The 24,118-nt window shown below is 42.8% G+C and overlaps 1 protein-coding gene across 3 annotated transcripts in view; it reads left to right on the plus strand.

The window, feature by feature from the left end:
• The window catches only part of PDS5A (PDS5 cohesin associated factor A), a 176,875-nt gene that overhangs the window by 71,474 nt on the left and 81,283 nt on the right, over positions 1–24,118 (plus strand). For all 3 annotated transcript variants that reach the window (XM_048848531.2, XM_048848533.2, XM_048848532.2), the window contains 6 exons: positions 49–135; positions 1,058–1,155; positions 1,618–1,744; positions 6,454–6,534; positions 9,021–9,161; positions 15,880–15,995. In XM_048848531.2, the coding sequence (XP_048704488.1) occupies positions 49–135; positions 1,058–1,155; positions 1,618–1,744; positions 6,454–6,534; positions 9,021–9,161; positions 15,880–15,995 (650 nt within the window). The remainder of the gene's footprint in view (positions 1–48; positions 136–1,057; positions 1,156–1,617; positions 1,745–6,453; positions 6,535–9,020; positions 9,162–15,879; positions 15,996–24,118) is intronic.

A 24,118-nucleotide genomic window follows, 5' to 3' on the forward strand; every position in this document is an offset into this window, starting at 1 on the left:
TTTATTATGTAAGTTTTTGCATTTTATTCTACCCTTTTTGTTTTACAGGACATATTCTTGTTTATTACAAGACAGTTAAAAGGCTTGGAGGACACTAAGAGCCCACAATTTAACCGATACTTTTACTTATTAGAGGTAATATAATTATTGGAACTTTTAATAGACCATATCTTCCCCATAATTCTATGAAGTGTAATCAGACTTTCCCTGTATGTGACAGCCTGTTTGGGAATTCTTTGACATGCTGTAGAAATTATGATATCATGAATCAGGTAAAAGTTTGATTATTGCTTCTCTTATGTTATGGCTCAGTTTGACTTATTAACTATGTGCTGAGCACAGAGTTGCCCATAGTTTGAGGAACGGGATAATATTAATTTGTTTAAAATTTTTACTTCTAGTCACGATTAGCCATGTCCGTAGGATTTTATATAAAAAATTACCAAGGGTCTCATTCTTTCAGGTGTGGCATTTGCGAGGCTTCATTCGTACTACAGTTTTTCCCATGTTAGGAAATTTTTTCAAACACAGGTTGAACTGCAAATATGATTGTGCTGGTCATTGGGAAATGAATATAAATTTTGGCTAAGCTGATTTAAAAATCTATTTGCAAGACAAAAATGACTTTAAAATGGTAATGCCTTGTACATACCGTCAGGCCATGACTCTGTGTAGAAACCATCTTGTAAAGTTTAAATTAAAAATTGCTTCATACCATGAGAGAGAAGATAGCATAGATGGATAGCCTACAAGCATGGCTATACTAGCTGAATTTACAAGTTGTATCAATCTGCTTTTGCATATATGAAATCGGGTGAGTCCCTTAATTAGTTTTCATCATGATTTGTTATTTTTATTTGTATTATAGGGTCCCATTGTGCTAGGCACTAATACAAACATAGAGATAGTCCCTGTCCCAAAGAGCTTGCAGTCTAAGTTAGTGTATAGTGTGACTTTTCTTTTATATTTTAGCTAGCAAAATTTAGACTTATTTGACTTAGTTAAAGGTTGTAATTCTGTTATTGAGAGTGTTTTATTATTTTGTTTGTTTTTATAGAATTTAGCATGGGTTAAATCTTACAACATCTGCTTTGAGTTGGAAGATTGCAATGAAATTTTTATTCAGCTTTTTAGGACTCTCTTTTCAGTCATCAAGTAAGTTGAATTATTTTAATATATATTATCAAAATATCCTTTGTCTTTGAACCTTTGTCTGTGTAGACTGAGTTCTTCATTCAGTATGCAAAAACTCATAGATTATAATAGAACTAGTTTTCAAAAGGACATTTTGTGGACAGCAAGTAGCAAAACAGTATCTATAATATTTCATTATACATGTGCTCTGTCTAAAAATTGCTTGGTGACACTAGAAATAATAATATCCTGCTCAGATTCAGATTATTTTTATTTTGTATGTGTCCTGAGATTTATATAACTGAGGCAGACCAATTGAAGTAATATATTCAGAGGTCATAAATGTGGAAAATATGAGTCAGTGAAAGGTGAACATCTTACTTGTTCATCCATTTATTCTTTAAAATACTGCTAGGATGTGAATTTTCGTGGCCACTTGGGTGTCTGGAAGTTTAATTTTAATCACCTTTTTTATCTTTTTAGCAATAGCCACAACCAGAAGGTACAAATGCACATGCTGGATTTGATGAGTTCTATCATCATGGAGGGTGATGGAGTAACTCAAGAGCTTCTGGACTCCATTCTCATTAACCTCATTCCTGCACACAAGGTCTGCAAAGTAAAATACAATGACAATATATAAAAATGTGTTTCAGCACAACCATGGTATTTGTTTTGTTTCCTTTGTCATGTTACATTTCCCTGTCTTTGGATATTCTGTACCATCCATCACAGCCGTCATTTTTCCAGCCTTGCAGCAATGGATTGAAAACTCCCTTTTGGGAACCCATTAATGTCATTCCTAAACTATATGTAAAGTTTTCACCACTGACTGACTTAGGGTATGTCTTCGCTACCCACCGGATCGGTGGGCAGCGATCAATCCAGCGGGGGTCAATTTATCGCGTCTAGTCTAGACATGATAAGTCAACCCCCGAGCGCTCTCCCATCGACTCCTGTACTCCAGCGCCACGAGAGGCGAAGTCGACAGGGAAGTGGCACCAGTCGACTCACCGCGGTGAAGACACCACAGTAAGTCGATCTAAGGACGTTGACGTCAGCTACATTATTCACATAGCTGAAATTGCATAACTTAGATCGATTTCCCCCCCACCCACCCCAGTGTAGACCAGGGCTTAGTCTACATGCTACCCCAAGAGTTGCTCACTGGAAGAGCAAAACTAAGACAAGTCTCTTGCAGGCTAGTTTAGTACACTGCTGAACTATCATTTTAAAACTTACATTTTAATATTTTATTTTTTATTGAAAAGATGTGACATATTTTGATTGTTATGCAAGTGAATGATGGTAGCAGGGCTTACCTTATTAGGCATCAGGACCTGCTGTTTGCCCTAGTTTACACTGTCAGTCAAACTCTCCTCAGCGGATGATTTTCCATTAACTCTTCCCTTCTGGAGATTGGATTATTAACAGAACATTTAACTTACAGCAAGACTTCCAACCTTCTTCCATGGGTTCAGTAGTTCTTTCCAGCCTGCTCTAGGCTCAGTAGTCTTTCAGTCCTTCAATGTCCATGTAGCCCTCCCTCTGATGCTTCAGAATCTTTTATATAAGCCCTTCCTGGCTGAGGGTTCTTCCCCTCTTAGCCTACTTTCCTACAGGTGTCTTAGATAAGGCTTTTTTAAGATTGGTAATTTTTTGCTGCTGTTCTTCATAATTGCCTGTGTGTTCTTCAGCAACAAATTGAAGAAAAATTCTCTTCAAAGAAATCCAGAAAAAATTACCTTATTCTAAAATGGCTGCCATCTGTTGTTCTCAATGGGACTGTGGCTCTAAAGTAAACTTACCAAAGATGGCCACTACCATTCATCTGTCCTTCACAGTGCTCCTTTACACCTCATGACTGCACAAGGGGCTACCATGTTCTGTGAGGGCAGTTTGGCTTCACTCCTGTGGGCATAATGAGAAGTGCTCATCATGTGGGCTCATCCTTGTGGAGAATGATGAGATGATGGCCTGTGGCCTCAGTCTTATTCAGAACAATAAGAGTTAGCCATTTTGAAAGTGTGCATGCTTTTATAAGTTTGTCTGAAGACTTTGTTTTCCATCCTCTCTTGACAGATTAACTTTCAGTTATGAAAAATAACAGCAAAAATGGCAATCCTAAATATATAACTTTAAAAACCATCTTGTGCCAGATTGACTCATGAGGGAGAGCTGGGAGAGAGGTGCAGGGGGATGTGGGAAACAGGATATGGAAAGCAGGAGGTAGGGGGAAATTGGGGTGTACACTTTGCCTGATCACTGCTGGTTTGCATCAAGAGAGCAGTACAAAACCTTACTTGAGAGGCTAGTATGGTTGGAATGCTTGTGCAGAGTTGTGTAATGTAGACAGAGTATACTGGTGAATCTGATCCTAAAAGATAAAATATTTTATTTCAAGTTGATAATATATACCTTCAGATCATTAGTAGTAATACATGATAGCAGTCTCATTGGGTTTCTTGTTTACTGTTCATGTATGAAATTATTGATTTTTAGAAAGCCAGGAAATTCCCAGGTAAAAATTACATTAGTATGGAGTTAAAGCTAAGAGTAGTGTGAGTAATGTAGGATAAAAATAATTTTTAATTTTTTAATTATTCCCAAATTAAGCATTACAAATCCAGGAAACTTAGAATTAATTTTAAAATTTAAATTAAAATATGTTTAGACATAGAAATGTACAGTTAGGGCACCTAAACAACTATAACTCTGTCCTGTAGTGACATCAGATTTCTTTTATTTTTCTCCCCATAATGATTTTAAAAGTAATTCCAATCTAATCTGGGACTACAAACAAGGTTATGCATTGATCATAACTGCATGCTTATTGCATGTTGTCAAAAGAAATGGAACCTCAAGGCATTAAGACAAATTGGAAAATAGAATTGGGATCAATGCCACACATTAATATTCTGTAGAAGATATTTGAATGTTTTCTTTTTATTTATAAAATTGTCTATGAGCAATAGATCTACCTATTGAGCAATGCAAGGAAACCAGCTTTATTTTTGTCCATGATTTATTCTGTGAAAAAAAATTCTACAATACTTTTAGCTTTTGATACTCCTGAGTCACATGGCAGCTTTTCCAAACCTTGTATAAATGTTGCTACAAGATACATTCTGTGTGTCTGAAAGTTTGCATATTTTAGGCAGTAGTGCAACTTTCCTCACAGGAAACATCATCAAAGGCCTTATGAAGATACTGGATGCTTATCCAGTAGTTTAAAAATATACTGCAAAATTCTTCTCTCTGATCTAGATCTTCACTGAAATAATTATGTTCTGCCTTCAGAGAATTCCCTAATTCTGTGCATGATTATATTAATTGTCTGACCATAGGTATGTAAATTAGAGGCAAACTAGCACAAAAAGTGTAGTTTATTCTCTTGCACAGAACATTTTATAATACTTCAGAATATATGCAAAGCAATTGAACAATAATAATTCTGTTTCTGCAGAGTAAGGGTACTGAATAGGGTCGTCGTCTTATTATTTTAATGGAAGTTCTGCTCATGTGAGGAGAGCAGAAATTTTGTATTTCTTTGTGTTATGTCCCATTGTGGTATATGTTACAGGCTCGTTCACATGGTATAAGATTCTACTTGCAGATCAGTTCTTTGTTTCAAAACTTTAGTATTCACATACTTACAAAGCAAATAACTTAAATAGGACAGCACTGCAGGAAAATTGGGATAAAATATATTTATTTATACCTGAGCATGAAGTATAGTGTTATTCCTACATTGCTTCCAGATTTATTCTTCCTTAATCTGTAAAGTAGGCTTAATAAATATAAATGTGATAAATCATTTCAAGAGTGCAAAGTAGTTAATCTTTTTTTTTTTATTGAGCTCTTATATCAAGCTGCTCATTAATGGTGATTCACTAACTATCAAGGTGGTGTACGCCAGGCCCACATACATTCAGTTGCTCTGAAAATAGGAGAAAGCACACTATGGTTTTAACTGTATAATGTGTAGCAGATCAATATATTTTTAAGTTTGTAATGTAACAATACAGTAGAAATTTGTTTTTTGATAAAGTAAGATTTTTTGAGTAATAAATTTTATATTGCTTTTCCTCTCTCCAGTGTATAATCTCTAGGGATGCTAAGATTGTCACTAAACTATGAAATAATGAGACATTGCAAGGTTTGCATTGGAGTGTGTCTCCTCCCTTCCTTCCCCACCCCCCCAGTTCTTAGAGTTGAAGGGATGCCCACATGGTAGCCACTTGTGCAGTCATGAGGTGTAAAGGAGCACTGTAAAGAATAGATTTTACAGGTTGTTTCATCTCTCCTGTTGATTTTATAGGGTTTCTTGAGTTAGGGAGGGACTGACTTCATTGGGGAACAGTAAAACTGAATAGACACAAGTGCTGTCAAATGTTCAGTAAACAAATGTAAAAGAATAGGGGTAAAATAGAGTGTTTTGCTAAGTCTTTCAGTTACACGTGTTTTTTGTAACAGGTCACAATTTTCAGACTAATGATTTTCATAGAGACAGTATCCCTTTAACGTCTAAGTTAACAAAACTTTTTGTATGGGGTCTAGGTGGGTTAAAAGCTTTTACTCACTTTTTAAAATTTTGCAAGGTAAAAATTGGGCCTGAAATTTTTCATGCCTAAACTCAGCTCAAAGGTGAACTTCGAAAATTCCAGCTTATCATGGAAAATGAGGGTTATAGTGCCTTTGCTAGGTTTGAAAATATTTGGAGTATAGAATTATAATAATTTGGAAAATGCCCCATAGAAAAATCCTTTCAGGTTTACAAGGTTGAAAATTATCCCTCTGTGGAAGACTTGCACAAGGCTGATCCTCTTCACAAGGGTGAATTTTACCACAAGTGTGCACTTGAAAATTAAGTGCTCAAAACACAGCCTTAAGACTTTATGCTAGAACAGTTTTCCACCATATGGCTAATTTGGTGTTTGTTAGTTACCAAAGTGGGAAGAACATGAAATGGAAAAAAAAGTTAATTCAATATTAAGCATGGCAACTACACTCAATTACAAGTATGTTGAGTTCTTAGTAGAAGAATGAGGGGTGTTTAGCTTCTGGTTAAGTTCTATTTTGAAGTGTCTTTGAAATGTTTTTAGCATATTCTAAATCTGGAGCTGTGTAATTAAATTAACGTTATGGAGCTTTGGTAGTTTTGAGAATAAGTAGACTGGTTTTATAAGATCCCTTTCTAAAAACATTTTAGTTCATGGTTTTGTTTGAAGAAAAGAAAAAGAAAAAAAAATTAAAAGATGCCTTTTAAAGTAAACTGTTTCCCTTTTAAATTTGATTTTTCTCCTTTCTTTATTCCAGAACCTTAATAAACAAGCATTTGATCTTGCAAAAGTGTTGTTGAAAAGGACTGTCCAGACTATTGAACCATGTATCGCCAATGTATGTAACATTAATATGCATTAATATACTCTCTGTATAACTCCAGTTACCTACTAATTGTTTGTTTGAAGTAGTCAATACTATAATAAGTACATTTTGTAACACAATCACAAAGTATTATCCTTATTTTCAAATTAAGGTAAATGTTAAAAAAAAAAAAAAAAGTTGGTATCTATTAATTTCCATGTTAAAGAAATAGGTCAGGAGTTTGAAGCTTTTAGAGGCCTAATAAGTGAAGAAATCACTTAACTGTATCCAGGTAGGTCTAAAGTTAAGCATCTAACTCCACTTTGTAAAAAATATGTGGCCTGACTTTCAAATGTACCAAGCACCCAAGACTTCTGTTTAAATCAAGGGAGTTGTGAATGCTCCATACCTTTTGAAAATCTGAATTTTTTTTATTTATTGCCTAGTTTTAGGCTTAAATGTATAAAACTATGCGACTTCTTTACTTATTTTAATATGCTGTACATGGTTAAGATACTGATGCTTCAAGAAAGTCTGGGGAAAATGTAACACAGTTTAGGCAGTCTTTTTTTATTCTTAGTAGTAGTACTCTATTAGCACTTGCAGCATTTTCCCTAGGGTTGCTGACTTTCTGATTAGCAGAAAACTGAACACCCTTGCCCTGCCCCTTCCCCAAGGCCCTTTCCTTGCTCCCTCCATTCCCCCCCCCTCTGTCACTCGCTCTCCCCCACCTTGGCTCACTCGCTCATTTTCACTGGGCTGGGACAAGGGGTTGGGGGCAGGAGGAGGTGAGGGTTATAGCTGGGGGTGTGGGCTCTGGGGTGGGGCTGGGGATGAGGGGTTTGGGGATGGTAAGGGCTCAGGGCTGGGGCATGGGGTTGGAGTGCGGGGGGGGGGGGGGGAGGGTGAGAGCTCCGGCTGGGGCTGCAGGCTCTGGGGTGGGACTGAGGGGCTTAGGGTGCCGGAGGGGGCTCCAGGCTGGGGCCAAGGGGTTCAGAGTGCAGGATGGGGTGTGGGATACAGGCTCTGGGAGGGAGTTTGGGTACAGGAGGGGGCTCAGGGCTGGGGCATGGGGTTGGGGTGCAGGAGGGGACTCAGGGCTGGAGCAGATGGTTGGGGCATGGGCTCCGGGCAGTGTTTACCTCAGGCAGCTCCTGAAGCAGCCGGCATGTCCCTGTGATCCCTCGGTGCGGGGGTAGCCAGGGAGGCTCCGCATACTGCCCCTGCCCCGAGCACTGGCTCTGCAGCTCCCACTGGCCAGGAATTGCGGAGTTGGTGCCCGGGACGGAGGCAGCATGTGGAGCCTCTCTGGGCTCCCTGTACCTAGGGGCTCCAGGGAAGTGCCGGCTGCTTCCAGGAACCGCGTGGAACCAGGGCAGGCAGGGGAGCCTGCCTTAGCCCCACTGCACCACTGACTGGACTTTTAACTGCCCGGTCAACAGTGCTGACTGGACTGCCAGAATCCCTTTTCGACTGGGCATTCTGGTCGAAAACCAGATGCCTGGCAACCCTAATTTTCCCCCTTCTGGGTGTTTTACAAATATTGACTAATCCTGTAGCAGCACTGTGAGGTATGTACTTACTAGCCCCATTTTACAGATGAACAGTAAAACCCATGGCAGAGAAAGGAAATGATTTAGATCTATTTTTTTTCTGGTTAGTTAATCTAAAATAGTTAATTATATTTAATATGTATATCATAAGGTTATGTAATCAGTATTGCCAACCCCAAATATTTTAAAAAATATATTTTTAAAAAATAAAAAAATGTGGGTTCTTTTTATTTGCCTCTCGGTTTTTGAGCACTTAAGGTTCAAGTTTCCTTCCCCTCCCCAAGCAATCATGAGGGCTGGAAATTTAAAAACAAAATTCTTATATAACCTGACTCCAGGAGATGGGGTTTAAGAAAAACACCAAATATCACAAGACCCATGATAAAATCATGAGTGTTGACAACACTATAACACCATGCAATTCTTTAAGAATGAGTAGAGGTTGATAAAGTCCTTTGGCTTGTTTCAGTACGTTAGAGTACTTTTGCATGCTTGGCAATGAAAATTAGGAAGAAAAAAAATTGACTACACCAGGTTTCCTTAACCTTTTTAAATGAAATTTTGATGGATGATCATGAATTTTAAGTTAACAGTTATTTTGCTGCATATTGATTTTTAGTTTTATTAGGTTATGGAATGTTATGCTTGTTTTATCATAGGTATTTGCTTTATAATGTACCAGATTCTCATGAATGAATTAATTATGAAAGTCAGATAAATTGAATTATAATAAAAATACTGATTTTCAGACTTTCTGGGCCCAAAACCATACCATTGCAGGCAAACTCCTATTGATTTAATAATGGGTGTATTTTTGGTCCCATTGTGTTAGAATTAGTGTGTGTAGTACATGATCGGTAGAATACTTTTAAAAACCATGAAACTTCAATACTTGCATGAACAAGAAAAGTCTGCAAAGAATAACAGAATTTTTGTTTGTTTGTTTTGTGTTTGTGTGTGTTTTAGTTTTTTAACCAGGTTCTGGTACTGGGAAAGTCTTCAGTAAGTGACTTGTCAGAACATGTGTTTGATCTGATACAAGAGCTTTTTGCCATAGATCCTCACTTATTGCTGTCCGTCATGCCACAGCTTGAGTTCAAACTGAAGGTAGGATACAGTGAAGTTCTTGAATTTAATACAAGTAAATGAGGAGTATGAAGTTGGGAGCCACAAACTCGAGGAACTGTTTCATTATTTCAGTTGATAACTTGAACACCAGCACTTTTACACTTTGCGTTATACGGCTGTTATTTTAATTTGATCAAATAGAGGGGATAGATAGAATTATGAACAGACTGGTTAAAATGGAAAACCTGAATGTCTGTCTTAAACACCTCCCCCTCCCCCCCAAAAAAACCCCACACATTATTTTCTTCTGTAATAACAATAATGATGAACTCACTTGGTATTGATGTGAATGTTATAAGTACTTGTGTTTGGGATTCTTTTTTAAGTGTTGGTCCTATGTGTCTTTCACTGTGATATGCATATGCTCATTGCACCTCAGACCAGAAGATTCTTGCTAATGGTGTCTGTTGGTCCACACCTGTGCTCTTGCTCTCCTCATTCTCTGATTAGAGAGTATAAGGGGTGGGGCAGACCTTGAGGAAACTTCCTCCAGTTCTGAGGCTCCTGGGAGTTGGAAAGTCATGGATATAGAGGCTCATGGTGGGGAGGGGGCAGGCAGAAGACAGGCACTCCTGTGTCTAGGTGACTTCAAGGGGGCTATCTCTCCCTCAAGAAGGCCCCTGGGAGGAAGTGGGTGTAGGGGCTCATGGGTTGGGGGGCATGCAGTTGGTGGGTGGGAGGCTCCTGAGAAGGGAAGAGGAGGGTCAGGTGGGGGTAGCAGGGCATGACCAGTGGCCAGTTTTTCCGTGCCTCGGAGGTGGCAACCCTATTTATAACTTTTAATATAAATTGAGGATCATGTTATTGTCTTGTGTGGAGTAGTGGGATGATCTAAAAATGGTTATTTGTGTTGTTGATTTTCAAATCTGCCACCTCTCAGAGCCTGGGTGGTCCCATTAACAGAGGTGAGCCCAAAGGGGATTATGGCATGAAAAAGTTTGGGAACCACTGAGTTAGATTTTGGACAGCCCTCTTCCCCACCTTGAGGGATCCCTCCCTTCCCAGTATGAGACTCCAGTTATGCCCGGGATTATGGGCTTCAAGAATTGTGTCTTGCCCCCGGTTAGTGATGTCCACCAAAGGTGCCTCTAGTGCCTTGAAATAGCTCGTATGTCCTCTAAATACAGTATCTGTTGCTCCTTCGTGCCCTGAACCTATCAAGCATGGGAGTTTAGAATTAGGAAACACCACCTGGAGCATGCAGACCCCTTAGACGTAGTCTGCAGATCCCCTAGGGTTGGTGGACCCCCCAGTTGAAAACCACTGCCCTCCACCTTGAGATCAGATGACTCTGAGCACCCAATGCTGGGAAGCTTGAAAGCCCATTGAGGTCATGGTACCAACCCACAGGCTTCAAAGACTGAGATCATTTCCACTTCAGCACATTTGGCAGAAGCAGGCCCATTGGTAACGAGGAAAGAGAGGCATGAGCCTAGACCAATACGACCTCCCTTACTGGCAAAGGACGGATGACGGTCCCATACACCATCAGCATCGACGAGAGAGAGGGCTCCACATGGTACCACTGTGGAGGACATCACCATCCTGCCAGATCTGGAAACTCCCATCTTATCAGAACCAGTCTTTACAGGGGAAATCCAGACACTGTCAGTCCACAAAGGTTATGAAAGAAGCCGGTCTCCTACTCCCTCTACCAGTCTAGGTATTTCCTCATTGATGATTCCAATGGCACCACCTTTGGAGATGGAGCCCACATTTTGTTCATTGGGCAATTCTGATATGAAAGGAGGACTGTCATTACCTTCTCCCACTGGAGGTTCATACGTTGGACTTCGTCGTCGTCTTCATTATTTATTAGTAGTAGTACAGGGTATCACCACAACATCAATTTAACCATAAATTCCTCTGTTATATTCAAAGGCTGAATGGTATTTGTACAGATGCTCCAAACTTGCCTTAAATGCCTAAGCAATCATAAGTAGTATCAGACACTTACAACAGGACTAGACCTATGAGCTCAAATCCACGTTGGCTGGCTCCAGCTTGGATAAGCAGACACTAGCAGTGAACCATCTAAGAACTTGCTCTCTTATATCTTATCTTTTGGACCCTACATGGCTATAGTCACTGCTTTGTGAATTCCTTTCTTTGCTAAAACCATTTATAACCACCCATATAATTGGGGCCTCTTCCCAAAGATTTTTCTCCTATCTCATCAATTACCTTGCAGGTCCAGTTTTTCAGTTAAGCCACATTCCAAATCCACTGTTTTCAGTTTAGCGTGCCATATTTCAAGGCCTTTCAATGACTGCTAAACACATTTTACACAAACTGCAAAGCATATATTTTCTTTAGCCAGACTAATTTAACTCTTCGTATGATCCTACACCATGATAGGTGCAAACCACTATCCGTACAAAGTGCTTCCCTTTGATCTGGCAGCAGCACCTAGAATGTTTACAAAAGTGCTTTCAGTAACAGCAGCACACTTCTGGTGTGACAGTTCTATTGTCTGTCCATACCTAGATTGTTGACTTCGGATAGGAAAGTCTCATTGGGAGGTGCATGAACCTCGTCTCTGATCAATCTTTGAACATCATTATGAATCTGCGTGAATGTAGAGAAGTCCATTTTAGCTCCAGTACAGACTGTTAGACTTCATTAAAGATTAAAGATGTAGATGTGATCATGGGCAAAACTTACCTCCCCGTGGACAGGTTTCAATCTGTGAACACTCTGATCAACTGGTTCAGAAAGAGCCCCCAAACAAGGGTTCGGTCATGCCTTGTCCTCCAGGTCGCATAACTTCTTGCATCTATACGACACCATTGAGGAGGCTCTGACTTCACGGTCCACAAGAAAATGTTATATGTGCCAAGCAGGCACAGTATGGACAAATTATTTATGCTTCCTCCCAGAGTATGAGACTGTCTAGCTTAGTGGCAGGACAGGGAACAGGTATGTGTAGTTCCTTTTGCTCCACCACCTCCTGAGAAGACGTGAATTATGGATATTTCCCTTGTAGGCTAGGGTGCTCATCTGGATGAACACACAGCTCAGGGAACATGCAAGTCCAGGATGCATAAATCTTCTGGAACTGAGAGCAGTCTGAAAGGCCTGCAAGCAATGCAATATTATTCATTCATACCCACATATTCAGGTGCTGTCAGACAATATGACAAATGTGTTTTATGTAAACAAGCAAGGGGGAGCAAGATCTATGCCCCTTGGCATAGTGACCTGTGGAACTGGTGTGTTTGTCATCAGATTACCTTATTAGCAGTTCATCTTCTGGGAATACAGAATACCCTAGCGGACAGTCTCAACGGATAATTCTCAAAGGAACATGAACAGGAGATCTACAACTCAGTAGTGAAAGACATATTCCTGCAATGGGGATATCTCCGTCTTTGAATCTGCTTGCATTACAGAACAAGAAATGCACAAGGTACTGCTCCAGGGGAGCACACAATCAGAACTCCAAGGGTGCCCAAGACCATTCTGGTTCCCCCTCCTCCTCTGTCTTTCATCCTGTCCACCACTCTTTCTCAGACCACCTCACGCAGGACAAGGGCAAGATCAGGCAGCCAAATCTGAAGCTACTCACCTCATGGCTTAGTTATTGGATGATCAAACTTAGAACAGAAATATACAATAGCTGTTAAAGTCATGCTTAACAACCGCAGAAAGGAATCCACCAGAAGGTATTACTTAGCTGAGTGGTAAAGATTCTCTATTTGGGCTCAGTGTCACCAAATATCTTCAGAGGAGATGGACATTCCCACTATTTTAGACTGACCATTCACCTGGAAAACCTCTGTTTTTTCCCTTAGCTCCCTGAAAGGCTTGCTCAGAACCTTCCCTCCAGTAACTAGACCTGCTCTGACATGGGATTTCAACTTGTTTCTTTCAGCTCTAGCTAAGCTACCATTTGAAGCATTAGCAACATGTTTACTTTCTCATTTATCTTCTTGATGGCCATCACTTCGGCTAGAAGGCTAGGTGAACCTGTGGCCCTTGCGGCCTATGCACTAAGTACCATTTTCCATATGGATAACGTTTCATGGAGACTGCACCTTAACTTCATCACCAGTGTTATCTTGGACTTCTATATGAATCAGACTGTATGCTTACTTGTGTTTTTTCTTGAGCCGCAGACCACCAATGAGAAGCAGATATTCCATTCCCTGGACATGTGTCGGGCTTTGGCTTTCTGTCTTCAGAGAACAAAACCCTTTAGCAGATCACCTAGGCTATTTGTGGTTCTGGCAGAATGTATGAAAGGATAAGAGGTATCCGAGTGGATTTTGGACTGCATCTTGCTCTGTTACCAGTTATTTGATACACTCTGTACAGTGGAGGAGCAAGTCACTCTGCCAGAGCAAAAGCCACTTTGGTAGCTTTGCTTCAGGAGGTGCCTCTCCTTGACATATGTAAAGCAGCCATGCGGAGTTCTAGTCAGACTTTCACGAGACAGTGCCCTGGTGCAAGACTCCTCAGTTGACGCATCCTTTGGGTCCTGCAGTCATCCATCCTCCATCTTGAGTATTGCTTGTCAATCACCGAGTGGAATACACATAGGGACCAGTACTAGAAGAAGAAAGAAAAGTTACTTACCTTGTAGTAACTGGAGTTGTTAGAGAGGCTTGTTTCCTATCTGTATTCCACTACCTGCTCTTCTTCCCCTCTGCTTCGGATCATAGACTTGATTCGCAGTACAGAAGGAACTGGAGAGGTGGTTGGTCCACATCACCCCTTCTGCCTTTGGATCGGAGCACGAGGAGAGGAAGAGCACGGGTGCAGACCAAAGGATACTGCTAGTAAGAATCTTCCTGCCTTAGGGGCATAGAACGCATATGTACCCAGAGTGGAATACAGATAGTGACTGCACATCTTAAACAACTCATTACTGTAAGGTAAGTAACCTTGCTTTTCAACTGTAATAGTCTAGCTAGTTAATACTAATTTTTTTTTTTGTTTTATCTAACTGAGCATAAGATGACTTTTTCAAGAACAGTATGCAAAATTTTCCGTGGAACTGGATAGGTAGAGAATTCGCTCTTTGTGAGCAAGGACTTTTCATTTAGCGTAGTCAGTAAGAGATTGCAATTTAACTTTACTATGTGGAGGAAAAGAGTGTGGAGAAAGTGGGCTGATAAGTAGACAAAGGGTAGGGAAAACTGATACAAAGTCTATGGTGTGTTAACAAAATTTTTGTAGCACTATAAGTATTTCTAAGTTATTTATCAGTCTTATAACCAGTTAGAAAGTTACCTGACTTATCATGAAAATCCTGAGTAGCAGCTGGGGAATAGTTTATTCATCCTATTTTTTTAATTGTTAACATAAAATCTGTGTGTGTTGAAATTGTGAGCACCTTAGGGCCGGTGGTGTACCTTCTTTTATGTGTTTGGAAAGCACCTACCCCATTGTGGATACAACTGGAAATAAATGTTAAATTGTGATTGTCAGAGAATAAGCACCGAGCTGCTAATGATTTTCAATAGGATTTTGGTACCTAACTTCCCTTTGAAAATTGCAGCCTAAATATCTCCTGCTTTGATAATAAACATCTGTTTCACGTCAACATTTAATTTAATAAATGTCTCAAACTTTTCCACACTATATTTGTTAAAATACATTTTAAAATAAAAATAAACTACATCATTGACTATAAAAAGGACGTTTAAAATTACTGGAGTTATGTAGTATATAAACTACTGCATATGTATTTTTCTTTCTAAATGAAAGATTACTTGTTTGGAAGTGGACAGCTATCCATCCAGTGACTTTTGTATGTTGGTTTAGTAGGTAACAATATGTTTGCTGTCATTTTTGTCTGATGGTCCTAATGTTGTGACTAGAGTTAAAGAAAATCTGAGTATCATTATGGAACAAAGATACAATCTTATTTTTTACTTGAAAAACAAATTTCAATTTCATATAATTGAAAACCACCTTTCTTGCTTTATGGCTACCATCTGTATGGCTGAAGCTGACTGGATGAGACTCTCCAGAGTGTTCGTGGAGCTGTGTAATCTGTTAAATTTTGCTATTGAGCAATAGAGGTCTAAAAGTGCAGTTTTAAAAAAAATTGCTTAAAAAAGTAATATACTACTGTTAGAAAAAAATTACAGATTTGTTGAATTTTTTTTAATGTTCTCTATCAGTTAGTCTGTTTACCGTTTTTTTGTCCCTGATTCAGGAAGGTACTTAAGCACATACCTAATTTTATCCATGTAAGGCAGTCCATTTGAAGTAATTAGGACTACTCATTCTTAAAGTTAGGCATATGCTGAAGTACCTTATAGAAGTATGATCTTTCTGAGTATATTATATACTTATATAAATAGTCATTGGTAGGACATATTCAGAGATGTCTAGATTCCGCTATATGATAAACCTATACCAGTAATTCATTACTATAATCTATATTGTTAAAATCTTCATAAAGTACAAAATAACCAAGTTATATTAACAATGAAAAACAGATTAGTGTCCAATTTTAACTGTGTTAAATGAAATTTAAAGAGTTGGAGGTTATCAGAAATTTTATTTAATTAAATTAAAATAAATATTTTAACATGGTAACTCATTGTTGGGGGATGGAGGGGTGAGGGAGTAGAGAGGAATTCTGTATTGTAACCAGTACAAATATGAGAAGTCATAATTTCCTTTATAGCTGCATTTGGACAGTTAATGATTTAACGGTTTATCTATTTCTTTTTGGTTTTAGAGTAATGATGGAGAAGAGCGTTTGGCTGTTGTTCGACTTCTAGCTAAACTATTTGGCTCTAAAGATTCTGATCTGGCAACACAAAATCGTCCTCTTTGGCAATGCTTTCTTGGACGGTGAGAAAACATACAGACCAACTTCAGAATTTTTATTTTTTACAATTGCTAAGTATTCCTAATAGTGCTGTTATTAAGAAACACTTTTTTCCAGCATTTCTCTATGTTTTCAAAAGCTATAGTTAATTTGTTTTTTATTTGGGCAGGAAGATTTGTTAAGCATTGTATTTGAACTTTCAGAAAGCCTTTGACAAAGTACCTAACTAAAAGCTCTTAAGCATACCAAGCTGTCATGGGATAACAGGGAAGGTTGTCTCTTGGATCAGTAACTGGTTAAAAGACAGATTTCAGAGTAACAGCTGTGTTAGTTTGTATTAGCAAAAAGAAAAGGAGTACTTGTGGCACCTTAGAGACTAACCAATTTATTTGAGCATGAGCTTTCGTGAGCTACAGCTCACTTCATCGGATGCATAAAGTGGAAAATACAGTGAGGAGATTTATATACACACAGGCCATGCAAAAATGGATGTTTACCATACACATTGCAAGGAGAGTGACCACTTAAGATGAGCCACCACCAGCAGGAGAGTGGGGTGGGGGGAGAGAAAACCTTTTGAAGTGATAATCAAGGTAGGCCATTTCCAGCACATTTCCAGGAGTTAACAAGAAAGTCTGATTTCAGAGTAACAGCTGTGTTAGTCTGTATTCGCAAAAAGAAAAGGAGTACTTATGGCACCTTAGAGACTAACCAATTTATTTGGAGCATGCCATCCACAGCCTCAGAAACAACTCTGACATCATAATCAAAAAGGCTGACAAAGGAGGTGCTGTTGTCATCATGAATACGTCGGAATATGAACAACAGGCTGCTCAGCAGCTCTCCAACACTACTTTCTACAAGCCACTACCCTCTGATCCCACTGAGAGTTACCAAAAGAAACTACAGCATTTGCTCAAGAAACTCCCTGAAAAAGCACAAGATCAAATCCGCACAGACACACCCCTGGAACCCCGACCTGGGATATTCTATCTACTACCCAAGATCCATAAACCTGGAAATCCTGGGCGCCCCATCATCTCAGGCATTGGCACCCTGACAGCAGGATTGTCTGGCTATGTAGACTCCCTCCTCAGGCCCTACGCTACCAGCACTCCCAGCTACCTTCAAGACACCACTGACTTCCTGAGGAAACTACAATCCATCGGTGATCTTCCTGATAAAACCATCCTGGCCACTATGGATGTAGAAGCCCTCTACACCAACATTCCACACAAAGATGGACTACAAGCCGTCAAGAACACTATCACCGATAATGTCACGGCTAACCTGATGGCTGAACTTTGTGACTTTGTCCTTACCCATAACTATTTTACATTTGGGGACAATGTATACCTTCAGATCAGCGGCACTGCTATGGGTACCCGCATGGCCCCACAGTATGCCAACATTTTTATGGCTGACTTAGAACAATGCTTCCTCAGCTCTCGTCCCCTAACGCTCCTACTCTACTTGCGCTATATTGATGACATCTTCATCATCTGGACCCATGGAAAAGAAGCCCTTGAGGAATTCCACCATGATTTCAACAATTTCCATCCCACCATCAACCTCAGCCTGGTCCAGTCCACACAAAAGATCCACTTCCTGGACACTACAGTGCTAATAAACGATGGTCACATAAACACCACCCTATACCAGAAACCTACTGACCGCTATTCCTACCTACATGCCTCCAGTTTTCACCCTGACCACACCACACGATCCATTGTATACAGCCAAGCTCTGCGATACAACCGCATTTGCTCCAACCCCTCAGACAGAGACAAACGCCTACAAAATCTCTATCAAGCATTCTTACAACTACAATACCCACCTGCGGAAGTGAAGAAACAGATTGATAGAGCCAGAAGAGTTCCCAGAAGTCACCTACTACAGGACAGGCCTAACAAAGAAAATAACAGAACGCCACTAGCGGTCACCTTCAGCCCCCAACTAAAACCCCTCCAACGCATTATTAAGGATCTACAACCTATCCTAAAGGATGACCCAACACTCTCACAAGTCTTGGGAGACAGGCCAGTCCTTGCCTACAGACAGCCCCGCAACCTGAAGCAAATACTCACCAACAACCACATACCACACAACAGAACCACTAACCCAGGAACTTATCCTTGCAACAAAGCCCGTTGCCAATTGTGCCCACATATCTATTCAGGGGACACCATCACAGGGCCTAATAACATCAGCCACACTATCAGAGGCTCGTTCACCTGCACATCCACCAATGTGATATGTGCCATCGTGTGCCAGCAATGCCCCTCTGCCATGTACATTGGTCAGACTGGACAGTCTCTGCGTAAAAGAATAAATGGACACAAATCAGATGTCAAGAAATATAACATTCATAAACCAGTCGGAGAACACTTCAATCTCTCTGGTCACGCGATTACAGACATGAAAGTTGCTATATTACAATAAAAAAACTTCAAATCCAGACTCCAGCGAGAAACTGTTGAATTGGAATTCATTTGCAAATTGGATACAATTAACTTAGGCTTGAATAGAGACTGGGAGTGGCTAAGTCATTATGCAAGGTAACCTATTTCCCCTTGTTTCCCCCCACCCTCCCCGACGTTCTTGTTAAATCCTAGATTTGTGCTGGAAATGGCCCACCTTGATTATCATACACATTGTAAGGAGAGTGGTCACTTCAGATAAGCTATTACCAGCAGGAGAGTGGGTTTGTGTGTGGGGGGGGTGAGGGGGTGAGAAAACCTGGATTTGTGCTGGAAATGGCCCAACTTGATTATCATGCACATTGTGAGAATGATCACTTTGGATGGGCTATTGCCAGCAGGAGAGTGGGGTGGGAGGAGGTTTTTTTTGTGCTTTGTGTGTATAAAAAGATCTTCTACACTTTCCACAGTATGCATCCGATGAAGTGAGCTGTAGCTCACAAAATCTTATGCTCAAATAAATTGGTTAGTCTCTAAGATGCCACAAGTACTCCTTTTCTTTTTGCGAATACCGACTAACACGGCTGTTACTCTGAAATCAGATGTTCTTGTTAACTCCTGGAAATGTGCTGGAAATGGCCCACCTTGATTATCACTTCAAAAGGTTTTCTCTCCCCCCACCCCACTCTCCTGCTGGTGGTGGTTCGTCTTAAGTGGTCGCTCTCCTTGCAATGTGTATGGTAAACATCCATTTTTGCATGGTCTGTGTGTATATGAATCTCCTCACTGTATTTTCCACTTTATACATCTGATGAAGTGAGCCGTAGCTCACGAAAGCTCATGCTCAAATAAATTGGTTAGTCTCTAAGGTGCCACAAGTACTCCTTTTCTTTTTTGGTTAAAAGACAGGAAACGAAGGATAGGAATAAATGGTCAGTTTTCAGAATGGAGAGAAGTAAATACCCTTGTCCTCCAGGGAGCAGTACTGGGACCAGTGCTGTTCAACATATAGTCATAGATGATCTGGAAAGAGGGATAAATAGTGAGGTGGCAAATTTTGCAGACATTACAAAATGACTTAAGATCGTTAAGTCCAAAGCAGACTGTGAAAAGGTACAAAGGGATTTCACAAAACTGGGTGACTGGATAACAAAATGGCAGATGAAATTCAGTGTTGATCAATGCAAAGTAATGCATATTGGAAAACATAATCCCAACTATATGTACAAAATGATGGGGTCTAAATTAGCTGTTAACTCCAAGGTCTCTTTCTTGAGTGGTATTGTGGATAGTTCTCTGAAAACATCTGTTGTTCTTTGAGTGCTTGGTCATGTCGATTCCTTCTAGGTGTGTGCGCACCCAGGTGCACAGTTGTCGGAGACCTTTGCTGTTTGAAGAGCCTGGGAAAATCTGACATAAAAGAGAAGTGTTGCATCTGTAAGAACTTTCGTCCCAGGACACAGAAAGAACGCAAAACTCACTTGATGGCCCTCCTCATGGAGACTGCTCTATGTCCGGCCTCGGAGCCGGCCCAGCCAGATACAATGCCCAATACTTCAGCCTCGGTGTGCAGTGCACCGCTGGCACTGGGCTTGTCCCACCACTGGTTCCCTTTGCTGGTACCTAAGAAGAAGGCTAAGAAGAGGGACCCGACGCCGAGCAAGCCGGATCAAGGAGCGCTGGGGAAAGCACCCTGCTCGGGCTGCCTGCCCACACCAGAGCTGCAAGGGGGATCTGCCCCAGGGAGTACCACCCCCCCGAGGGACCCGCCACCAACTGTGGGGAGTGGTAGGGGACCCAGGCTGATGGCACGGGTGACGCTCTCTCAACTCCCGGCGCCCGGAGAGCAGGAAGCGCTCCCGCCGCAACTGGTACTGCGTGCAGTGATGGACCTGCTAAGGCTCCCCGTGAGGGCAAGCCCACCATGAGGGTCTTGCACAAGACAAGTGAGCGCCATTGGTCTAAGGAATCAAAGCAGAGCCCTGTGTTGCCATGCCCTTGGTTTCCGCATCAGCCCAGGTCACCAGTTCGCCTTTACGGGTCACCAGGACCTCAGGGATGCTCCCCAGCTCAGCGTCGCTTTCCCTGCTCCTGGAACTGGTCGGACCTTTCCCAGCACGAGTCACCTGCCGCAACAGTTAGCCGCCAGATCCAGCTCTCGATGACCCCACCCTGGTCATCAGAGGAGGAGGACTTCTCTAGCACAGAGAGGGAGTTTAGCATGCGTGGCCCCCCCCCCCCCCCCCCCCCGCGCGCCTAGGCAGCAGCATGACTGGGCTCCGGAAGGTACATTAGCTGTGGTGATGCCAACTTGGCAGCAGGGCCAGTGGCCGACACGATGGCCCTATTGGAGTGCCTTGGGCGTGCCTGTCATGCTGTTGCCCAATCCCACCAGTCCTCGATCGCCACATTGGACAAAGCAAGGTTGGTATTGGTGGCACCAGGCTCGATGCAGGACGTGCCGGTGGACACAGTAGTGGAGGAATCGGTGCCCACCCTGAGACCTCCCTGCCCAGCAGGTGACGATGCCCCAGGCCCTCCCCCGATGCCTCCAGTCATTCTCCTCCTCTCCGGACGAGGCAGTGGCAGGGCCCTCCAAGGCTAGTCCACTGGATGACTTCAAGGAGTATCATGCACTGTTCTGTCAGGTGGCCACTAACTTGGGGCTCAAAGCGGAGGAAATGGCAGAGCTGGTGAACACATTGTTCAGCCTGCTTTCCGTGCACAAAGAGGTTCTGAATATTGCCCCATCTCCATCCCGCCCACTTCCAAGAGGGCGGAAAAGAAGTATTTTGTCCTTGCTAAGAGATTTGAATACTTACACACCCACCTGCCCCCATGGTCATTGATCATATTGGCAGCCATTTAAAAGGACCAACAGGGATCAGCCAGTTCCATCCTTAAGAATAAAGAGGCCAAGAGACTGGACCTGTTTGGATGCAAGATTTATTCCATGGCCAGTCTCCAGTTTCGGGTGGCAAACCATCAGGCCCTCTTGGGGCGTTATTATTGTAACTTGTGGGATTCTCTCCTTAAGTTTATGGACACTATGTCCCAGGAAGCAGCCCAGGAATTTGGGGCTCTGGTGGAGGAAGATACCGTAGTAGCTCGGTGCTCCCTCCAGGTGGCCTGGGTAGCCAATTCAGCTACCCGAGTGGTCGCCTCGGCAGTGACCATGTGGCGCAGTTCGAGGCTCCAGACAGCCGGCCTGTCTCAGAAGATGCAGGCCTCCATTCAGGACCTCCCGTTGGACAGTTGGGCTGTTTTCCAACCAAATGGATGCAAGACTGCATGGCCTAAAGGACACCCGAGCAACACTCTGTTCATTGGGGATGCATACTCCTCAGCCTGCATGGCAGTTGTTCCGGCCTCCCCCGCCACCAAGGCACTGGCAGCCTCGGTAGGAGCCTGCGAGGAGAAGGGATGGAGGGTTTAACTGCCGACTCCCTTCATCCACCCACTCACTGGCGTAGTCTGTCCCGGCAAAACACCCTGGGGACCAGAAGCGTTCATTTTGAGGGTGCGCTTGGGAATGATGCATCTGTCACCTCCCTGGATCTGTCCTGCTTTTTCCTGAACCGCCTCCACCTCTTCCGTTAGGCCTGATCAAGGGTCACCTCGTACCATTGTGTGTTAAATGTAGTGTCATCAGGCTACATCCTCCACTTTACGGCCACTCTTCCCTGTCCTCTTCGGGGACCATTCTCACAAGCAACTTCTTGTTCAGGAGGTGGACAACCTACCGCAGCTGTAAGTGGCTGAGGAGGGAAGGTTCCTCAGGAAATGATGGGGAAAGGGGTCTACTCCCGCTATTTCCTAATCCAGAAGATGAAAGGGGGCCTACGTCTCATTCTGGACCTGCGATGACTCAACAAATACCTCAAGAAATCAAAGTTTCTCAAGGTATCCCTGGCCTCCATCATTCCCTCCCTAGATCCTGGCGACTGGTATGCTGAAAGATGCTTGTTTCCATACCTCTGTCTTCCGAGGACACAAGCGTTCCTGTGCTTCATGGTGGGCCAGCACCATTTCCAGTTTATGGCGCTCCCCTTTGGCCTGTCCTCAGCTCCCAGGGTCTTTACAAAATGCATGGCCGCTATAGCCACTTACCTGAGATGCCCGGCGGTCCAGGTCTATCCTTATCTCGATGATTGGCTCATCAAGGGCAGATCGTGGGATCATGTGCAGAGCAGCCTCAATCTAAGCCTGTTAGTAAAGGAGAAGTCAACCCTTGTATTGATGCAAAGGATCAAATTCATCAGGGCAGTTCTCGACTCCATATGGGCAAGGGCGTTCTTCCCGGAGTCCTGTTTCTGAGCCATGTCGGAAGTTATCTCCCGTGTGAGAGATCATCTGCTCACCACTGCCTGTATCTGCCTAAAGTTGTTAGGTCATGTGGAGGCCTGCATATATGTGGTCTGCCATGCCCAGCTTCACCTCCGCATGTTGCAGGGATGGTTGGCATTGGTCTGCATCCCCAACAGACATGACCTGGACCTGGTAGTCAAGGTGCCGGACTCTGTCCGAGTATCCCTGGCATGGTGGCTGGATACTGCACCGATCCTTCAGGGAATTCATGGCTCTGTCCCTGTCGCTGACTCCGGTGTCTGATGCCTCAGACTTTGGATGGGGAGCCCACCTGGGAGAGCTCAGTAGTCAAGGCCGCCAGTCAGGGGTCGACTGCTCCCTCCATTTAATTGTCAAGGAACTCAGGGTGATTTGCCAGGCCTGCCAGGCTTTTCGATCCCAGTTGCAAGGCAAGGTGGTTCATTTCCTGACAGACACCACCACCGCGATGTTTTATGTCAACAAGTAAGGCGGAGCCAGATCCTCAGCCCTTTGCCAAGTAGCCCTCCAACTCTGGGACTTACGTGTGCAACATGCCATGCATCTTGTGGTGGCGCACCTCCCTGGAGCCAGGAATGTTCTGGTGGATCACCTTAGCCGGACCTTCTCGTCTCACCACAAGTGGTCTCTCCACCCTGAGGTGGTCAACAAGATTTTTCGAAAGTGGGGGTCTCCCCGGGTGGACCTGTTTGTGACTTGCCAGAACACAAAGTGCCACCAGTTCTGCTCATTCTGGGGGCATGACAGGTACTCCCGGTCAGGCGCCTTTCTGCTTCCATAGTCGGGGGATCTGATGTACGCTTTCCCGCTGGTGCCATTGCTCCACAGGGTCCTCATGAAAGTCAAGCAGGACAGGGCCAAGGTTGTACTCATCGCCCCAGCTTGGCCTCGCCAGCACAGGTTCAGTAGGCTTCTGGACCTGTCAGTGTCGGCCCTGATGCCACTGCTCCATTGGCCGGATCTCCTGTTGCAGAATCACAGCAGGCTCTTGCACCCAAACCTGGTGGTGCTGCACCTGACAGCTTGGTTGCTCCCTGGCTGAGTTCTGAGGAGCAGGAGTGCACGACCTGAGTCCAGGAGGTCCTTCTGGGAAGCAGAAAGCCCTCCACTAGGGCCACTTTTATGGCCAAATGGAAACGTTTTATATGCTGGGCTTTGACCCGGGGGATTAGGCTTGCACAGGCCTCGCTACAGCTGATCCTGTACTGCCTTGTGCATCTTAAATTTCAGGGTTGTCCCTTTCATCTGTTAAGGTCCATTTGGTGCTGTAATGGCCTTTCAACCTCCATTCCAGGGAAGGTCGATCTTCGTGCTTGGCATGACGGTCTGGTTCCTGAAGATTCTGGAGTGACAACCCTCGAGCCTGGGATCCTTTCCCT

The sequence above is a fragment of the Caretta caretta genome, chromosome 4 (genome assembly GCF_965140235.1).
Source record: "Caretta caretta isolate rCarCar2 chromosome 4, rCarCar1.hap1, whole genome shotgun sequence".
Lineage (NCBI taxonomy): Eukaryota > Metazoa > Chordata > Testudines > Cheloniidae > Caretta > Caretta caretta.